The following is a 21,797-nucleotide window of genomic DNA, read 5'->3' on the forward strand; positions in this document are numbered from 1 at the left end:
TCTATATAGTCAAGGCTATGGTCTTTCCAGTGGTCCCATACAGTTGTGAGAACTGAACCGTAAAGAAGGCAGAGCGCCAAAAGATTGATGTCTTCAAACTGTGGTGCTGGAGAAGACTCCTGAGAGTCCCTTGTACAGCAAGTTGATCAAACTAGTTGATCTTAAAGGAAATCAACTCTGAGTACAAATTGGAAGAACTGATGCTGAAGCTGAAGCTCCAGTATTTTGGTCACCTGATGTGAAGAGCCAATACTTTGGAAAAGTCCCTGATACTGGGAAATACTGAGGGCAGAAGAAGAGGGTGTCAGACAATGAGATGGCTGGATGGCATCATCGATGCAATGGACATGAACTTGGGCAAACTCCGGGAGATGGTGGGGGACAGGGAAGTCTGACGTGCTGCAGTCCATTGGGTTGCAAAGAACCAGAAACATCTGGGTGACTGAACAACAGCAACAGACTTGAAATCTAATTAGAAACTATATCTAGAACAGAAGTTGCCTAAAATTATCCTTAAGTTTATAAAAGTATTCATAACCTAGAAATGGAAGTATTTCTATTGTGGGAGAAGCAATAGGTATAAATAGAAAAATCCACCTGGTTATAATTTTTCCCCACACATCATGATGCAGTTCTTTTTGACACACTATTTTGGGACATTTGTTCCTGGCCAAATTATTGCCTCTTGTTCCTAAATAATGATTGATTGTATCAACAGACAAAATAGTAATGTAGGCACCCCTCTACTATTTATATCAATGAAGACAGAGGGCACAGATAATACCGAATAAAAGTCAATTTAGAGCAAGCTAGCAGGCCAAGAAAATGCAAACCCTTATTTTCTTGTAGAAACAAAAATAACTACAGACTGATAAAACAACTTCACAAGAGCTCTAGAAACCAATCAAATAACAGCATCAACCAAGGGAATGCCCAAAGAAAGGCCGCATTCAAAGTGGCAGGAAATTCCACAGACTTTTCTTATCATTGCCCAACCCCCTTCTGCAACATGATGTGGCATAGTTGGGAAGAAATGGTCCAATTCTCAGTTTTTTCTCTTGGAGTGGAAAGAGCAGTTTGGAACTTATTTGCAATGTTCGGATCTATCTGTGGACTACCTGAGAGACTATTTCTGTCTCAACTGAAGAAGCACAGATTGGGAATGATGGCATAGTTTGGATCTAAGCCTGGAAGCCACAGAAGTCAGTAGATGGATGCCATGGTGCATGGAAATCACAAGGGACTACAGATGTGCAGACACCTGAAGGCAAGAGATTACAGATAGAGGGAAACAGCAGAATAGCTAAGGCTCTGAGAAGAGACCTCAGGCAGAAAGTGAAGAAGAACTAAAGAGCCGCTTGATGAAAGTGAAAGAGGAGAGTGAAAAAGCTGGCTTAAAATTCAACATTCAGAAAACTAAGATCATGGCATCTGGTCCCATCACTTCATGGCAGATAGATGGGGAAACAGTGGAAACAGTGGCTGACTTTATTTTCTTGGACTCCAAAATCACTGCAGATGGTGATTGCAGCCATGAAATTAAAAGACGCTTGCTCCTTGGAAGAAAAGCTATGACCAACTGGGCAGCATATTAAAAAGCAGAGACATTGCTTTGCTGACAAAGATCCGTCTAGTCAAAGCTAAGGTTTTTCCAGTGGTCATGTATGGATGTGAGAGTTGGCCTATAAAGAAAGCCGAGCCTGAATAATTGATGCTTTTGAACTGTGATGTTGGAGACAACTCTCAAGAGCCCCTTGGACTGCAAGGAGATCAAGCCAGTCAATCATAAAGAAATCAGTCCTGAACATTCATTGGAAGGACAGATACTGATGCTGAAACTCCCAATACTTTGGCCACCTGAAGCAAAGAACTGACTCATTGGAAAAGACCCTGATGCTGGGAAAGATTGAGGGCAGAAGGAGAAGGGGACGACAGAGAAGGAGATGGGTGCATGGCATCACTGAGTTGATGGACATGAGTTTGAGCAAGCTCCAGGAGTTGGTGTTGGACAGGGAGGCCTGGCATGCTGCAGTCCATGGGGTTGCAAAGAGTCAGACACGACTGAGCGACTGCACTAAACTGAGAAGAAACATGATGATACTCTTAGGAAACAAAACATTTAACAGCAGGTAGGGAAAAGTGAAGAAGGGAAAACAAAAGTACATACATAGGCCCAGAAGGACATAGGCCCAGAATAAAATGAACACCTGAAGGCTTTATCTCTGTCTGTTCCCAAGGTTCCCCATTCTGCTAATTAGTGAAGGGTTTCTACACCAACCTCCAAAAGCTGGAAGAGATAACTGTTTCTTTAAATGCTCAAATTCCATCATAAGATCACAATGTATACTAAGAAACAAGAAAATTTGGCACATTTTTAAGAAACCAAATCCTCAGAAAATGTCTGTGGAGAAGCACACCAAATGGACATATATAACAAAGATTTTAAAATAAATGAAACACAAAGAACTAAAGGAAGTCAAAGGAAAAGAATACCAAAAAAAATAATATAAATAAAAATTAAGAGATTAAAACCTGTTAAAAAGGAACTGGTCAAAACTAACAGATCCTGTAACTGAAAAATATAGCAACTAAATTGTAAAATTCACTAGATGGGCTCAAAAGCAGTCACAATCAAGCAGAAGAAATAATCAGTGAATTTGAACACAAGTCACTTGAAATTATTGAGTCTGACAAGCAAAAAGAAGAGGCTGAAAAAAAGAGTGAACAGATTCTATGGAACTTAAGGGATATCATCAAGCATACCAATACACACACACCCACACACAGGCACTATGGCGAGTTCCAGAGAAAAGAGAGAAAAAGGGCAAAGGGATTATTTTAGGAAATAGGGCTAAAACCTCCTCAAATTTGAAAAAGCATGAATATACAAATAATAAGTTCAGTGAATTTTAAGTAGCATAAGTACACAGAGACTACCTGAGGCATAATCACAACCACCAAAAGCTAAAGACAAAAGAGAATCTTCAAGTAGCACCATAGAAATTGCTTGTACAAGAGATCTCCATAAAACTGTCAGTAAAACTTTCAGAGGAAAGCTTGCAGGATGGAAGGCAGTAGATTATATATTTAAAGGGCTAAAAGAGAAAACTGTCATGTGAGAACTTTATTACCAGTAAAAAATACCCTTCAAAATGAAAGAGAAATCAGAATGTTCTAAAATAGAAAATGAAATGCAAGAAATGTTAACACAAGTTCTTCAAATTTAAACTAAAGGATGTTGGATGGTAACTCAAAGCCATATGAAAATTTTAAATTCTCTAGTAAAGTTAAATATATGGACAAATGTAAAAACCAGTATTATAATAATTTTAGGTGGATTCTTTACTATCTGAGCCACCAGGGAAGCCCAAAGACTAAATGGAATTTATATAAAGCCATAATTTGGGACAGCAGTAACAAAGGGCTGGCGGTTGATCTATCGAGGAGTAGAGTTTTTATATGCAACTGAGGTTAAATTGATATCAACTTAATTATCATAACTTTAAGATGTTATATGTACTCTCCGTGTTAACAATAAAGAAAATAACTATAAAATATACATGAAAGGAAACAAAAAGGGAATCAAAATGTGTCTCTGCAAAACCTCAACTAATAAGAAGGAAGGCAGCAGTGGAGCAAATGAGGGATTTCATTCTTCAACATAATAAAGGTAATATCTGACAAACCTACAGCTAACATTATATATAACCATGAAAAGCTGAAAGCATTTCCTCTAGGATCAGAAAGAAGAAAAGGATGTCTACTCTCTCCAGTTTTATTCAGCAATAGCTGACACTGTCATCACTTCTGTTCATATATTACCAGAAGTCCTAGCCAGAACAATTAGGCAAGGGATGAAAGGTATCTAAATTGGAAGAGAATTAAAATGAGCTCTGCTCATAGATGACATTATCTTATATGTAGAAAACCTAACAATGCCATACCAAAAAAAAAAAGAAAAATACTTTTAAAAGAAATATATGAGTTAATCAAAGTTGCTAGATATAGAATCAACCCAGAAGAAAACCATTGCATTTCTATACTCCAATGAAAACTGAAAAACATACCTGGAGGAAGTTTAAAAAGACACAAATTAATGGAAATATTCTGTTAAGATTTCAATATATAATACCCAAAGGATTGTGCAGATTAAATGGAATCCTTATAAAAAGTCTGACTTTTTGCAGAAAAAGAAAAAATACATTTGAATATTTATATGGTATCTCAAAGGACTCCCAGTAGCCAAAACAATCCTGAAAAGAAAGAACAAACTTGGACTCCTGATTATAAAGCTTATTACAGAATCATGGTAATCAAAGCAATGTGGTGCTGACATAAAGACAGATATGTAGACCAATGGAATAAAATAAATAACCCAGAACAGATCCTTAATATATCATCAAATACTTTTTGATAAGCATCCCAAGACCATTAAATGGAGAAAAACGTCTTTTCAACAGATGGCATTGGGAAAACTAGGTAACCACATACAAAAATGAAGTAGACCTTTACCTTATACTATGTAGAAAAACTAATTCAAAATGGGTCAAAGACACCTAAGTAAACTGTAGAATTCTTGTAAGAAAACATATAGGGAAGGTCCATGACATTGGATTTAGTAATAATTTCTTGGATTGATACTAAAAGTACAAGCAGTAAGAAAAAAATTTTAAAAATAAATAAGAAAAAAATTAGATAAGTTTGACTGTACCAAAATTAGAAATTTTTGCACTTCAAAGGAGAGTAAAATGTCAGCACATAGAATGGGAGAATATAATTGTAAGTCATATATCTGATAAGGAAATACTATCCAGAATATATAAAGAACTCCTATAACTCAACAAAAACAAAAAACAACCTGATTAAAAAATTAGGCAAAGGGCAGCTTGAATAGATACGTCCTCAAAGAGGATATATAAATGGGCAATAAGCAGGTAAAAAGATCCTCAACATCACTGATCATTAGGGAAATGCAAATCAAAACCACAATGAGATGCTCTTTCACACCCATGAGGGTAACTATAATCAAAAAACAATTTTTTTTTCATACAATAACATGTTGACAAGAATGTGAAGAAATCAGAACCCTTGCACAATGCACTGGAAACTTAAAATGGTACAGGCACTGTTGAAAACAGTAGGAGAGTTTGTAAAAAAAAAAAAAAAAATTAAACACAGAGTTACCATATGATCCACAATTCTACTTCTGGGTATATACTCCAAAGAACTGAAAACATGGACTCAAACAAATATTTTTATATTATATTCATAGCATCATTATTCACAATAACCAAATCTTGGAAGCAGCACAGGAGTCCACTGATGGATGAATGGATTAGCAAAATATAGTACATAATTTCAACAGAATATTTCTCAGTTTTAGAAAGGAAGGGCATCCTGACAAGGACATGTCACCTTGAAGACATTATGCTAAATGTCACAAAATAGCAAATTTATGATTCCACTTATATGAGATACCTAACTAGTCAGATCACATAGGCATAAGGTAAAATATGGGTTCCAGGGGATGGAGAGAGAGGGGTGTACAGTGTTGGTATTTATGAATTAGGATTTATGAGTACAGAGTTTCAGGTTCTGGGCAAATGAAGAAGTTCCAGAGATGGATGATGGTGATAGTTGCACAATAATGTGAATGTACTCAAGTATAAAACTGTACACTTAAAAATGGTTAAGATGAAAAAAAAAAAAAAAATGGTTAAGATGATAAATTTTATGTGTATTTAACCAGAATTTTAAAAGTGGGAAGAAAGTCAATTTAGAAATAATCTGCATTTGACTTGGAAACTCAGTGATACATTATTCCAGGTTTACCGCTGTATGGAGAATGAGGACAGATTGTGATTTTACTTAACCAGTAATTTCTTGATTCATTAAATACACAAAAAAAATGAAATGTTCTTTTTCTCTTCTGTTTTAGTGAAACTGAAGATCATACTGCAGAGAGAACTAAAATTTTGGAAGGTTGGATTTATTCTTTTTCTTAATTTAAAGTAGAAACTATTCAGAAGGATACTGTACTGCTCTGATCAGTTTTTTTAAGTTATCAAGCCTTAAGTTGATACTACTTTTTCCTATGAGATTATCTACTTTTAGAAAGGATCCAGTACTATATCATGCAGGTGTTAAAATAAGTGAACTATTTTATGTTACTATTAATGATTTTAGTCAAGAATATGATGTGATAAATGAATTTATGTTTACCATGCTCCTGTGAGAAATATCCACAAAATCAGGGTATATATTATAGTTTCTAGCTGAACCAGAAACCATGATACTAGGATTTAACAATTTATTTGAAAACTTACCCTTTCTTTGTGCTTAACCAAATCAAAACGTACCCCTGAAAAAGGCCTTTAGAGCTAAATTCATATGCTTACATTTAAATGTGGCTAGTATGGACCTCTGGAGAAGGAAATGGCAACCCACTCCAGTGTTCTTGCCTGGAGAATCCCAGGGATGGGAGAGCCTGGTGGGCTGCCGTCTATGGGGTCGCATAGTGTCGGACACGACTGAAGTGACTTAGCAGCAGCAGCAGTATGGACCTCACTTAGTTTTTTTGGTTTTCTTTTTTTCAACCTATAATTATATTGAGTGCTTAGAGCATTTGTGTGAGGACTGTCTAGCACTCTATTTGTTGAAACCTCAGGTAATTAATATGGTTCTAGCAGTGGTAGCATGTCCAAGAATTTGAGTTTGTGCCTACTATAAAGTGGCCTTTAAATCTGAACCACAAGTTTACCCCGGGTATTTTGAACATACAGCTCACTCAAGGTGTTACTTAAGAAACATATTCTCTCAACTTGAAAGAGGAAATCGTTTTTATTAAGATGGTTCATAAAATCACAGTAAGTACACCAGAATTCTATAAACATACTGTAACCTGGTGTCAAAATAATCACTGTATGATTCCCATATTATAGAATCCTAGGCTGTTTAGAGTCAGACAAAAATCACTTAATATAACTTCCTTCATTGTTTACATGAGGAAATTCAAGCTCAGGATGAGGAAGTGACTTGTCCAAGGTTACTTTAAGTCACAGGCAGAGCCTAGTCTAGATCCCAAGTCTTATGACCCTAAATTCAGTGTTTTGTTTATTCCAGCTTCATTGCAATGATCAAGCTTAATTCTTATATCCTTCAGTAATATTGAAGCTGTCCAATTCATTAATTCAGAAATTCACTGAGCACCTCCTTTGTGTTCTAAAATCCCATATTTGAACATGACTGATAGAGTCCTCAACATCATAGAATTTACCTTGTAACTTGAGGCAGAGCAGCAAAGATAATTACAGGTATAAGTATTTCCCATCCCATATGAAACAAAAACCAATGAAATTACAGTGGCATGCAAAACCTTACATCATCTGGACATCAACCCAAACCCCTATTAACACCTCCTCGGTTTCCCTTTCTGGCTCACCCTGTCCTGGCCTCACTGACCTTCTCTAGTCCTTAAACATTCCAGGAATTCAGGATCTGTCCACTTGCTAATCCTCATGTAGTGCTCTTCCTCCTGTATCTACATTGCTTATTCTTCACCTTCTGAAACTCAGATGTCACCTTCTCAGTGAAGTCTTCTTGGACCACACTCTTTGAAATTGTAACCTCATTGTCAAGATGAGGTTACTGCATATTCCACTTCTTTGCTTTTTTTCTCCCTAGCTCTTACTACTGTATGACAGACTTTGTGTTTGTTTTTTTCACTATCTCCTTCTAGAATATAAGCTCCATGAAGATCACAGCCATATCCCCAAGGGCCTAAAACAAGCTTATAGTAGGAGGAGGCAGTAAATAAGAGAGACTATGGGACTAACTAAAGAGAGTGCATAAGAATTCTGTTTTGAATATGTTAAGATATTAGATATTAAAGCTAAGATGTCACATAAGCCATAGGATATTTAAATCTTGAGTTGAATGACAAGATTAAGGTTGAACATTTTAGTTTATAGTTTCATATACACTATAAAATATTCCTAATTTTAGTTTATAGTTTTATATAGAATATAGAAGAAAATCTCAAATAACTTCAATCTGAATATCCTAGCATCCTAAACTAGCAGGAATTTTTCTGTGACTTTTCATCAAAACAAATTCCTAGTACATCCTGGAAAGTTGATAGTCACCTAACCTAGAAAGATAAAAACTAGTGTTTGGAATAATAGCCATGGTAGTAAATCCAAATGTCCTCAGTTATTAAAAGTCAGTTCAGTTATGTGCAATATAGAGTTAGATACTTTAGAAATATTATTAACCAACAGTGAAATTTTGCCAACCTTGTCAGGTAAGTCAGATAATTAGCTCTTCTCTTGAATTAACTGAGGTCTTGCTACTGTTTTTTTTTTCCCCACAACCTAAATTGATCCTAACAAACATGTGTTGACTCTTGATGAGTACACGTCTATAAAATGCATAGTTTTTTATACATGAGATATTAAGTCTTCTTGAGACAGAGACAGGAAAATAGTCTCATTGACAGTCTATAAAGGGGAGGAAACTGAGAGAGAAGTCACATTAAATTCACTGGTGAAGCTAAGACTTAAACTCGGGTTTTCTGATGCCCTAGCAGGTGCACTGCCGTCTTAGTGACGGGTCTTTGTGAAACTTATCTCATGGTATCATTTCTACTTCGTTGGGTTGAATTTTTTAACTGGTGTCTTGACTTCCCCTGAAAGTTCAGGCAACTTTCAGTTGTGCAGCAACTCCACCAGGTTCCCTCTTGGCATTGTCTCAAAATTCTCCTCATTCTCACTCAGAATCTTTCACAAGACTAGCTCTTAGGATAAACTTCCTCTTTGTTCCAATTGTCTGCTTTTAATTAGCTATGTAAAATCAAAGAGTGCTAAAACTGGAAAGGCCCTTAAGGAATCACATATAGGGTAACTTCTTCTTTTATATGCAAAATAAATAATAAAGAGGCACATAGGGATTGAATGGTCATTCATAGATTTATAGTTATTAAGTTATAGAATCTGTCTTTCCTATGACATCACACTTCATCTTTCATAATTCCTAAAAGAAGGGCTAAAATATGCCACATCTAAGGATCTCATCTATTTCAGTTTTGTTCACATTGTCAATGTACTAAAACAATTTCTTCTATTAGCCTAATTATGACTTTTCAGTGAAAAACAAAAGATGAGGTTTGTGTCAATATTATTTGTGCCTCAGAAAGAATACTATTTTTTTTCCTGTTTTTTTCTTCCTCTCCACAGCAAGTTCTCAGGAACAAATGCCAGAAAATTCAAATAGTGTTAAGGTAAGTATTTTTTCTATAGCCTCTAATTAGAATATATGAGGCCATTTGAGTATATTTTATTTTTCAAGGTCAAATCAATGACTGTGTGGTACTGTTTGAGGGGCACCAGGAAGTATTCCCCTATTTGCAATTTCTTCATGTTCAGATCTCTCCTCCAGGCTAAGACTTGTCCATGGTACCCAAGAAATCCGTCAATTCTCACCTTAGCCTTAAGCTATCATTCCTTGAATAAGTGCACAGGATAAGCCACTGTTCCTTCTTAGCACCTGAAAACAATTCCATTACTTAACTCTGTTACCAGAGTTCCAGTGGAGGAAATCTGAGAAGGAATGCGTCACGTGGCCCTTCTTAGGGCAAGTAGACCCAAGTGAGGGGTTTGGTGGAGGCAAGGAAGAAACAGAAGCTTCAAAAATGGAAGAGAGCAGGTTATAAGAAATAAGATTTTCAGAGTCAAATCTTACAACTCATACTTAAGATAACTTTTACCACATCTCTAAAGATGTTGGGTTAGTTCCTCACTCAACCTAATATTCATTTTTAAACTTAAACATCTGTTTGACAACCTCAGGCTTCACTTAGGCCATATTTTCCAAGTAAAATCATATGTCACTAAAATGGAGACAATCTCTAGTCCAAGGACCTGATTAACAGGCCATTCCTTGTGCCAAACTGAATTGCTGGCTAGTCTGCACCCTTTTGGCTCTTGTCCTTTTTCCTTACTTAACACTTTTCCATGGTAAAATTATGCTGAAAGTTTTTATTCAGCCCAGTTCTGAGTAAGGTAAAGTAAAGCACATTCCAATTGTGTCTCTCACTGATTAAAAACTCTCTAGACAACTACTGAGGGTACTGAAAAGCAAGTAATTCAGTAGTTTGAGGCAGGAGATCAGAACTCCAAAACCATTATGAGTTTCATGTGTTTTTTCCTCTCATATCTCCTAACATAGACCCAGGGCAGTTCAAATCCTGTAATTACATAGAGGGAATGGATAAAATAAGAAAGCTCCAAGAGAAACCATGGCTCTCTTACCAGAATTAGGAAGAAGTACCTGTGAAATGGAAAGTAGGGAAGCTCACTTTTCACTGAACACTTTTTCCCCTTCTTCTGCCCTGTCTGAAGGGAAGTTTTAGCCATGAACCTGCACAACAGTGGCAATGAAGCTGTGAGGCACTTAAGACTGAGAGAAAATATTTCTCTCTGACCAGAGGAATTAGTCTCCAGCAACATGAAGAACACTAGGGGGAAACCTGCTATGTTTTTCTCTGCCTTCTTTTGTTACTTTACCCTGGACATCGATACCATCATGGGATGTATGAGACAGCCCACAGGAAGGCTAGAGCCATAGCATTATAAACATAGAGTCAGAATAGGGGACTGTTGAGAATCAGAGACACTGAAATCAAAGAGGGACATGAAAAAGGAGCCCCTCCAAGTCTGTTTTTATAAAGTGTCTCCTGAGATGTGCATGCAAGGAACTGACTTGAGGTTCTATAGACAAAAGGCTATGAGAAATTGAACTACAGTCTTAATAGAGATACACACTAAAAAATACTGCCAAGACTCTGAAAACTAAATTTACATTGGACCACAGTCACAGAAGACAGGGTAGGATGTGTGTTCTGAAATTTAATGGGTTAATTAACTACCTTAAAAAAAAACAAACAACCCTCTACAGAGGATTTTAACAGTTCTTAGAATCATATAAATTGTTCAAAATGGTCAGGATACAATACAATATTACTCAACATACAAAGAACTAAGACAGTGTCTATAACTTTAAAGGGAAAGGACAAAGATGCCAACTCCAACATAGGCAATATTTTTAAATTTTCAAATAAAAACTTTAATTGATATTAAATTTAATTAGGCTTCATTGATTTATTTTTATTCTCATTGTCATTCTTCTAGGAGGTGAGTCAAAAAGATCAAATAGGAACCAACTAAATTTAAAAACTTTTGCACAGCAAAGGAAACCATAAATAAGACAAAAAGACAACCCTAAGAATGGAAGAAAATATTTGCAAAGCAATTGACAAAGGATTAACCTCCTTAATATACAAACATTTCATGCAGCTCAATATCAAAGAAATAATGCAACCAAAAAATGGAAAGAAGACCTAAATAGACATTTCTCCAAAGAAGACATACAGTTGGCCAACAAACACGTGAAAAGATGTTCAACATCACTAATTATTAGAGAAATGCAAATCAAATCCACGAGGTATCACCTCACACCAGTCAGAATGGCCATGATCAAAAGACACATGCACCCCATTGTTCATTGCAGCACTGTTTAAAATAGATGTGACATGGAAATAACCTAAATGTTCATCAACAGAGAGGTGGATAAAGACAATGTGGAACATATATACAGTGGAATATCACTCAGCCATATAAAGGAATGAAATTGGGTCATTTGTAGAGACATGGATAGACCTAGAGATTGTCATACAGAGTGAAGTAAATATGAGAGGAAAACAAATATTGTATAATATCACTTACATGTGAATTTAGAAAAATGGTACAGATGAAAATATCTGCAGAGCAGAAATAGAGACAGATGTAGAGAACAAATTTATGGTTACCAAGGGTGGTGGGGACGTGAGGGTTGAGATGAACTGGGAGATTTGGACTGCCGTACATACACTACTATGTATAAAATAGATGACTGATGAGAACCTACTGTATAGCACAGGGAACTCAGTGCTCTCTGGTGACCTAAGTGGGGGAAAAAAAAAAAAAAATCCAAAAAAGAGGGGATCCAGGTATAGCTGATTCACTTACTACATAGTAAAAGCTAACATTGTAAAACAACTACAATAAATTTTTTTAAAGAACCTATAAATTTTTATTAAAAAGATTATGTTAACAATGTTTCATGAAGTAACAGCAGATACTCTTGAATCTAATGTAATGCTGGAAGTTCTTAGCAGAACCTAAGTTATTTTATTCACCTGAGACACATGGTAGCATCTGCTTCCTCCTTATAGAATAGGTATTATCAACTCTGATTCTCACATATTAGTCATGTGTTTTTCTTTAGTATCAATATCTGCCCCACCCTCAGGGACTTCAATTCCATGGTGGTATGGGACCCAGGGATTCATATTTAAAAAAAAAAAATTTCATAGATAATTCTACTTTGCAGCCAATGCTGAGAATAAGTTCTTTACACAGTCTCTGCTCCATTTTATTCTTCAAGCATCCTGTTCAAAATATCTCAAACTCTGCCTCAAATCTTCTTGGAGGAACTGTGGTAGAACTCATTAATATCTGGTGGTCTTTGCATAATCTATACGCAAGGCATTTTGTGTTACATATATTTAGCCTTACTTTATTGACTTATTTCCTTTTTAAATTACTAGCATTCTAGAATAGCTACAATGACATCTTGCTACCTGTCCCAGGCTATTTCATGCCTTTCTGGGGAAATTGCTTCTTTTGCATTCAAAGATGTGATAAAGTCCTAGGAATAAAGCGAGTATCTGAGCCATGTTCCCTGCTCTAGATCCACACAGCCACTTGACTTCTCTTTGGAAACAGCTTTTCTTCCATAAAAGGAAGTTGAGTTATGTAATAAACATCTATTTCCTTCTCTTATCTTTATTATCAGAAAATAATCTGTAACTTACTACTCATTGCAATTTATCTCAAAGAGGAGAAGGGAGAGACAAAGCTGACATTTTTTTGTCTCTTATGATACCTGAGCCTTCAATTATTTGGTAGTCAAGGTTCATATCTATGATAACGGTCAGTCCTAGGCATATAATTGGCAAAATGTATTAGTCTCAGAGAATAATTGTAACTGCAGAACACAGAAGTCATATGAAATGCTATAATGATTATACTACATCTCTTGAGGATTTTTAGATATCTCTAGTATGTAGTATCTAACAAAAGGTTGAATCAGTACTTTGCTTTGTCTTGCAGTTTATCACCATTTTTGAAGGAAACAAGAATATTCTTCACAGTGTGAATCCCTCAAAAGAAGTCATTTCAGGTACAAAATATGTTATGCTTTTAACATTACTTCTAGAATGAGTAGTTTCTCCTTTGCAGTTTTGATGCATGTTATCAGTATGAGATTGCTATATATAAAAATACAAATATTATATATAAATATTAAGATATTATTTCCACTTGCAGTTTACCATGCAATTCTTAAAACAAAGAGGTAATAGGTAATGGAACTAACATTGATTAGTATCAGCTATCTTCATTTTACTAAAGAGAAAGTGAGAATAAGTTATTCAAGGTCACCCCAAGCTAGTAAGCTACAGCACTGGGGTTCAAATACAGATCTGCCAGACTTCAAAGCCTGAGCTCATTCAGCATGACCATAGCTGACATACTCAACTGATCACAGGAGCTAAGTAGGTGACAAACAAGAACAATAGTTGGAGCAGGGGTCCGTGTCATGCCCCATCTAAAGAAGGGAGCTATTACTCAGGTCCAGTCATTGGCATGCTGGCTTCTTGCCAGGCCTTCTAATTCAGGTCTTAACTTTTTTCAGAAGAAAGTAGAGACAGTTTTGTGTGAAAAATCCTGGCTTTCAGATTTTATGACGTAATTTCAAAACACCTGATGAATGGGACAAAACTTGTTTATATCTCCTACACCATATAATGTTCCCCCTGCAAGTCTTAGAACCCTAATTTACAAATGAGAAAATGGAGGTAAATAACTATCGGAGGTTATACAGCCAACAAATGAAGAGCTTTTAGGGTTCAAAAACATATCTTCTTACTTTTATCCTACATTCTGTCTTCTCTTTACACTGTGGATCCATATAGTTGCCATTGCATCCCAGAACTAGGTCCTTAGTGGTGAAAGGTTGTTGTTGAACGATAAGACGCCGGGATTCTTGGCCTCCAGAGGCGATGAATTCAATCCGGAGCCAGAGACGAGGCTGGATCGCTCAGAGGTTTTGTGTAATAAAGTTTTATTAAAGTATAAAGGAGATAGAGAAAGCTTCTGACATAGGCATCAGAAGGGGGCAATAGAGTACCCCCCTCCTAGTCTTTAGTTGTATGTTATATAATCACTCACAGTCTGTTAATGAAAAGAAAGGAATGTCATAAAATTTAGAATGGCACCAGATAATTCATCCCTGGCCATAAAACGATTAACTTGAATCTTGTAGAAGGGCAGAATACCAACAAATAGTTCCATTTACATAGATTAGGGGAACAATACCTGAGTAAGTAAGTTAGGCCATTTGGCGGAACCAACTCGAAGATAGAGTCTGGGGTACATTAACATAGCTTAAGACAACATTTCCATAAGAAAAAGAAATGTGTTGGTTAACTCAAGGTTTGAGAGTATTTAGCTTCAGGTGAAAACAACACAGCATTTTCAGAGAAACCTCCTTTTAAATTTGTATAGAGAAGAAAAATATATCCCTGGTTTGTTTCTTCCTGCCGCTTAAGAGAGATAAAAATGTCTGGCACTTGCAGCCTTTCCTCCATTTGGAGACCCCTGGCCTTCCTGCCTGTTATCCTCTCAGTGGGTAATGACCAAAGATAGCTTATAGTTTTGTTGTGAAAAGAATTATTAATTGATAAACACAGAGTTCACTGATCACTCTGGGAATGATGCTATTAACCTAGTTCACCAGCCACCCACCAGTATTCTATTAGAGAATATGGATTTGGGCAGTCTTTGGTGTTTCTAGAAACTGCTTTACAACACTGGAACCACCCAGAATACCTTTCTGACAGTGAAGATTCCCAGACCCTCTATAGACTGGCTAAGTTAGTATCTTGGAGTAATGATGCCCAGAAATATGCATTTTTAACAAGACCACCAAGTTTTCAGAACATTAACCCTTACCTCTCCAATGAAAATTTCAGAAGCCTTGTCATAATGCCTCAGTCATGTTAGAAAAATTTTTATCTTTCCTTTTCAGAATGTACATTTTTCTCTTTCATCCATACTTCTGTCTTTTTCCTGCAGATTTTGGCTTTTTCCTTTTTAATTTTTAGATAATTTAAAAAACAATAGCATGGTAAAAATCTACGCAGAGTCTTCCCAGGTGACTCAGTAGTAAAGAATCTGCCTGCCAATGCAGGAGACTCAGGAGACCTAGATTCAATCCCTGGGTTGGTAAGATCCCCTGGAGAAGGAAATGGTAACACACTCCACTATTCTTGCCTGAACAAAAAATCCCACAGACAGAAGAGCCTGGTGGGCCACAGTCTATAGGGTTGCAAAGAGTCAGACACAACTGACCAACTAGGCATGCACAAAAAACCTAAACATACTTTCTCTTATTCTTTATTCTGTTGGCTTTCTTGGACTTCCCTGGTGATTGATGATAAAGAATCTGCCTGAAGTGCAGGAGACCCAGGTTTGAACCCTGGGTCAGGAAGAACCCCTGAGAAGGGAATGGCAACCCACTCCAGTATTTCTGCCTGGAGAATTAGACGAACAGAGGAGCCTGCTGGGCTACAGTCCATGGGGTCACAAAGAGTGAGACACGACTGATCAACTAACACTTTCACTTTTCACATCTGACAGCTTTAAATTTGCTGTTAGCTGTGTTAGCTTTTAAGGGGCTTCCCAGGTGGGTCAGACGTAAAGAATCTGTCTGCCAGTGCAGGAGACACAGGAGGCCTGGGTTCGATCCCTGAGTCAGAAAGATCCCCTGGAGAAGAAAATGGCAATCCATTCCAGTATTCTTGCCTGGGAAATCCCATGGACAGAGGTGCCTGGCAGGTTACAGTACATGGGGTCACAAAAGAGTCAGACGTGACTTAGTGACTAAACAACATTTTAGCTTTAACCGTAGATCAGCTTGCTAGAAAAAACAAATCTAATAACTATAAAAGGTATAGTGTTGAATTCTGGCATGTACTGGAATTAAGAAAAGATGGGCTTTTTCTATTATGTGTGCTTTCATGTCCTATCACATCCTATCATAAGTTTTCATAAAAATACATAAATATTCACCTCCGTCTTTACATGTAAAATACTCATTTTTAAATTTTAATATGATATTCTCTAAGAATCCATGCCCTGAAGAAGTGATACAGAACAGTAATTCCAAATGGAAACTTTTATTATCCATACAGTCTTCTTTCACATGACAAAAAAATCACTTGAAGTCAGTCAACTAAATATTTGCCCAAAGTTGTGAGAAATAACAGCAGTTTTAATGCACTTCTGTTTTCAACTGAGCACTCTGAAATAGACAGTCTCGCTGTGTAGAGTTGAAAGTTATCAGTACTCTGTATGTGAGTTTCACTCATTAGCCTTTTTCAGAGGTTCTTCTGCTAGAAAAAGAAAGGTATTCTTTGAACACCTGATTAGAGAAGCATCCGAGTACAGCAGGCATGATGATGCCATGAGAGTCAGAAAGCTGGACCCTGTCAAAGTGTGATGCCTTTCTACTATCGTGACCATAGGCACGGTTTCTGACTTCATCAAGATTCATAACCAAAAATGGGGATATCATTCTGTTTCCTTCACAGGGGTATTAGAAGGATCAAATCAACAAAATCTTTGTGAATATTTTTTAAATCCCATAATTTATTTTATAAATGTCAATTTCTGAATTCTAAATCATTAATCTTATGGTATTACTGTCTCAACTAGAATGTCTAATAAATATCTATACTGCTTTGCTTTGTCCATAGAAACTTCCAGGTCTGATGTTCCCAAACAAGGATCTAAAATGCTGGCAAAGGTATCTTCAGCTCTGTCAAAGGTGTTTTCTCGAAATATTAACACCAATATTTCCAAATCTTCCTCACCACCTCACCAGAATGAGCACTGAAGTTTTTATACCTGATATTACTCTGCTTGCTTCCCTTAGAAAATAAAATGTTTTTTAAAACATAACATAGTGTCCAATCAGATGATTCCTATAACTCTGAGCAAAAAATTAAGAGCAAGAGAAAGAGAGGCCTGAGTAGCAAAATTTTGACAATGCTTCACATTAGAATTTTGGTAGAAGGAGATGCTGAGTGCTGGTATTACATGCATGCCATGAAAATAAAGAGACAAAAAGTATATCAAGTAAATCAATCAGCCCTCATTACCCACCAGAAAATGAACTTGAAATTTTTTCCTATTAAATTTTCAGAGGGTATGTTCACCAAAATAGTTAGAAGCTGAGATAAAACTCAAGCTGAATTCTCCGACAGATATGAAACTGATTGGTTCACTATAAAAGATGTATTTGTATGTTCAAATAAGAAGTATCTCTTACCCACTACAGGTAAAATTTCATCAGTTTATAAAACACCTCACAAATAAAAATATGTAACTGTTGATAAAGAACCATCAAGAAGTATAGAATCACTGTGGATAAAATATTATATATACATAAGATGACCCCTCTCCTTAAAAACCCTTTCAGACAAGGTATGTTTGTGGATAAAATACCATCAATAAACAAATTGCTGATCAGTAAAGTTACTAAATTCTTTATATAGACACCTTATAGGAACACAGCTCTCAACATTCTATTTGTAAGAACATAAAAAGTACGGAGGAAAACTTAACAAGATGGGTCACTAGTACAGTGATAAAGGAAATTTTTTAAAAGCAGTTAACTTGCTACTTTGTGATATGGATCCAAATGTATTCAGCATGTTTGCTTCTGGGTTCTAAAAGTCTTTTTTAAAAGATCCAAAGATGGACCAAACAATAAAGAATGTCAGTCATCACCATTAGCTATCCCAGTGCTGACTCATACATTTTCAGAAAATGTGATGTCTTCTCTTTTCTCTATATAATATTCTTGACAGTAGCCAGCATTAAAGCAGAAACATCTGAGAAAATTTTGTTTTACACAATTGGATTTCCTTTAATAAATTTAGTCAGTGAGGCTATGACAGATAGTTCCAGAGGAAAAAATGTAATTATAAAGAATTTGTATATTCCAGTGATGATGAAGATACTCATCATTTATTCTATTTATAATAATTTCTTATAAATTATTTGATCTCAAAGATCATACAAAATCATGTACACTGTAGATGTAGATCTTTTAAAAAATGATAGTTGATAAGAAATGATTGGCAGTCCAGATGAAAACTATTTTCAGGAGAACTAATTCTACCAGTGTGCGTAAATTGACAGTTGAGTGTATCCTTATAAATGTCATCCAAACAAACCACTGATTGTCCCCTACTTTAGAAATCCCATGCTTTCAGGTTGTCTTTTAACATAAAAAAGTTTTACTGTAAATTGTTTTTAATAAAAGCTCTCATCCATGTTTTCAAAAGTTGATAAGGAAATAAGCAAATCTTTAGCAAATCTGATTCAAAGACACTCTGATTCACATACTTCTCTAATTAATGATTTAACATGTAAGAGTAATGTACTCTCTGATAAGTTTTTAATGATAAAAGAAATTTCCAATTTTCTCCAACTGAGGTAGAAAAAGAAGCATAAAGTTCAGAATTCTTGAAGCTGTCAAAATTATGAAAAAAGTGATTTAAATTATTCATAAATTTAAGTTCTAGGAAAAACCTTAATCCAGAAAAGTTTTTATTACATGTCATGTGTTGAATAAACTTTGTAGCTGTTTAGCTAATATTTGAAAAGATGCTAAAAATATCAAGGACTGAGTTGAAGGAAATGCATATTACCTGATAAAATCTGTAGTAGCTTAAATTTCTATAAATAATGAACTTTTGATACTGAAAAATATTTTTTAAATCCATAAAGCTTGGGAATAATTTCTCAGGTTTTTTATTCCATTTCTGCTGTACTAATACAGAGGTTGACAAATCTTTTACATAAAGGGCTAGATAGTGGGCATCATACTTTTGGAGGGTATAATGGTCTCTGTCAGAACTATTACATTATGCCTTTCTAGCACAGAAGCAACCATAGTTAATGTATGAACAAGTGAATATGGCTGGAAATTCAGTTTATGAAAAGTAAAATTTGAATTTTAAAATGTTTGCATCACAAAACATCTTTTGTTTTTTTCAGTGATTAAACAAATTGTAAAACCATCCTTAATTCACAGATTTCACAAAACGAGATGGTAGGCCAGGTATGTCCCATGGTGGTAGTTTCCTGACTCATGTACTGTGAAAATTTGGGACCCATAAATTAACTGAGTTTGATATTAAAGATACTAGTACAAATCAAAGATACTTTGATATTAAAGATATTAAAAATAGTCCTAAAAACAATGAATTTGGGGAGTTCTCTGGAAGTCCAGTAGTTAGGACTTGGTACTTTCATTGCTGTGGTCCAGGTTCAGTCCCTGGTAGGAGAACTAAAATCCCACGATCATGCAGTGTGGCCAAACAAGCAATGAAAGTTTACTAAGGAAGTTTAAAAATATATTACAAAAAATTAATACATAAGGTTCAAATATTCATCTTTTTTGTAATTTGATTATTGAATACATTTCTGAAAAGGCACATGTACGTTCTGCCACAAGCCACCTTGAATTCGAAAAAGAAAGTTACATCAAGATTAAATTTGAAGTTGAATTTTCAGTAAAAATTTGTTCTTACCTTAGAAATAGCAAATCAAAATGGATCCAGACATATTTTCAGAACACTTCGTAGTCACATTTGTGAAAACCTCTCAACATCAGTCTAGATTGCAGCTCAAAGTTCCCAACCCCCTACAGAAATAACTGACAAGCAAAAACAGTCAAACCCAACTTTTCAGAACTTTGTGAAACAGTTAAATGTTTACAGTAACTAATCAAACACTGAATCAAGAAAAAGGTAACTGGAAAATGGTAGCAAAAATGTATGATGTTTTTACTTGTCCTTGCTCATTCTCTCCCCAGCACAGTGGCAGTCCTAAAAGAAAGAAACTTGCATTCCTTGTGTGTAAGTCTTTGGACCCTGCTTCTGGAAGGAGCAGAGCAGACTTCATTGGAAAATTGTTGTGTTTGTCTGTTACAAACTATCTGGGAGCTGCATGAAATAGTGGCAAAGCACTTGTTCCCAGTTCATCCTAACTGGGAACTCAGAGCAGAAAATCAATAGACATCACTCAAAAAAACTGCAAGCCAAGCTAACAACTCACAGATGCTTAGGGGGTAAAATATGAAGGAGACATAAAACAGATACCAAAATCCGAGGAACAAAAGTTAATGTAGTTTCATTAAGAAATTAAGACATTCAGAAGCATCTAGGAGAGGAATACAGAAAGCCATACACATGCCCACAGCAAAACTCATGCTCAGAAAAGATATGAAACACCTTCGGCTTTCACTTCAAGCCAATCATTAGGCTAACTAAGCCTAGCTAAGTGTTTTAAGTAGTTCCCCTCATAGATCCTGCAAAGACTAGGATGTGTGCTTTTTAGCTTCTGGTATTCAAGGAACCTCTGTTGAAACTCTAGCTTAACACAAGGAACAGACTTCAGTGACCAAAGAAGACAAGAAATACATCCTTTGAAACTATAGTTTAAGAAATTCACTAAACAAATGGGCTACTATAGCCTTCAACAAACAAACAAAAAAAAACATGGAAAAGATGGAGACCTGATTTCCAGGGTTACCACGTTATGAATCACAAATTTCCAGTTTTCAACAACAACAAAATCAACCCCCCAAAATCCCACAAGGAATACAAAGAAATAGGGAAACATATCCCCTGTAGAAGAACAAAATAAACATTAAGAAACTTTCCCTCAGGAAGCCCAAACTTTGGCGTAATATATAAAGATCATAGAACAATTATACTGCTGCTGCTGCTAAGTCACTTCAGTCGTGTCCGACTCTGTGCGACCCCATAGACGGCAGCCCACCAGCCTCCCCCGTCCCTGAGATTCTCCAGGCAAGAACACTGGAGTGGGTAGCCATTTCCTTCTCCAGCGCATGAAAGTGAAAAGTGAAAGTGAAGTCGCTCAGTAGCATCCGACTCTTAGCGACCCCATGGACTGCACCCTATCAGGCTCCTCGGTCCATGGGATTTTCCAGGCAAGAGTACTGGAGTGCGGTGCCATTGCCTTCTCCGACAATTATACTAAATATGCTCAAAAAGCCAAAGGAAAACCTGGACAAAGACTGAAGGAAATCAGGAAAACAATGCATGAACTAAATGAGTGTATCAATAAAAAAGTAAAAATTATAAAGCAGACTCCAACAACCACCGTGGAAAAGTATGACAGTTCCTGAAGAAGTGAAACATAGAATTGCCACATATTCTATTAATTCCACTTCTAGGTATATACCCAAAGAATTGAAACCAGGGATTCAAATACTTACAGACAAGTTCATAGCAGCACTATTTACAATAGTCAAAGGTGAAAACATCTAAATATTTATCAATAGGTGAAGAGATAAGCAAGATACAGTATAAACATACAATAAAATATTACTCAGCTTTGAAAAGGAATAAATTTCTGATATACACTACAACAATGATGAGCCTTGAAAGCATTACACTAAGTTAAATTAACCAGACTCAAAAAAGGTTAATGTATTGTTCCACTTATCTGAGCTACACAGAAGCAGAAAATTTATAGAGAAAAGTTGAACAGATTTTAACAGGAACTGGAAAGAGTGTGGATTGGGAAGTTACTGCTTAA

At 36.0% G+C, this 21,797-nt stretch overlaps 1 protein-coding gene across 1 annotated transcript in view; it reads left to right on the forward strand.

Annotated features, from left to right (window-relative positions):
- Positions 1-17,055, forward strand: part of FSIP2 (fibrous sheath interacting protein 2) — a 110,546-nt gene extending 93,491 nt beyond the window's left edge. Inside the window, exons 20-23 of the mRNA XM_043487764.1 lie at positions 5,939-5,982; positions 9,234-9,277; positions 13,209-13,278; positions 16,916-17,055. Coding sequence (XP_043343699.1) covers positions 5,939-5,982; positions 9,234-9,277; positions 13,209-13,278; positions 16,916-17,055 — 298 coding nt within the window. The remainder of the gene's footprint in view (positions 1-5,938; positions 5,983-9,233; positions 9,278-13,208; positions 13,279-16,915) is intronic.
- Positions 17,056-21,797: the final 4,742 nt, after the last annotated feature.

The sequence above is a fragment of the Cervus canadensis genome, chromosome 15 (assembly GCF_019320065.1).
Source record: "Cervus canadensis isolate Bull #8, Minnesota chromosome 15, ASM1932006v1, whole genome shotgun sequence".
NCBI classification, from domain to species: domain Eukaryota; kingdom Metazoa; phylum Chordata; class Mammalia; order Artiodactyla; family Cervidae; genus Cervus; species Cervus canadensis.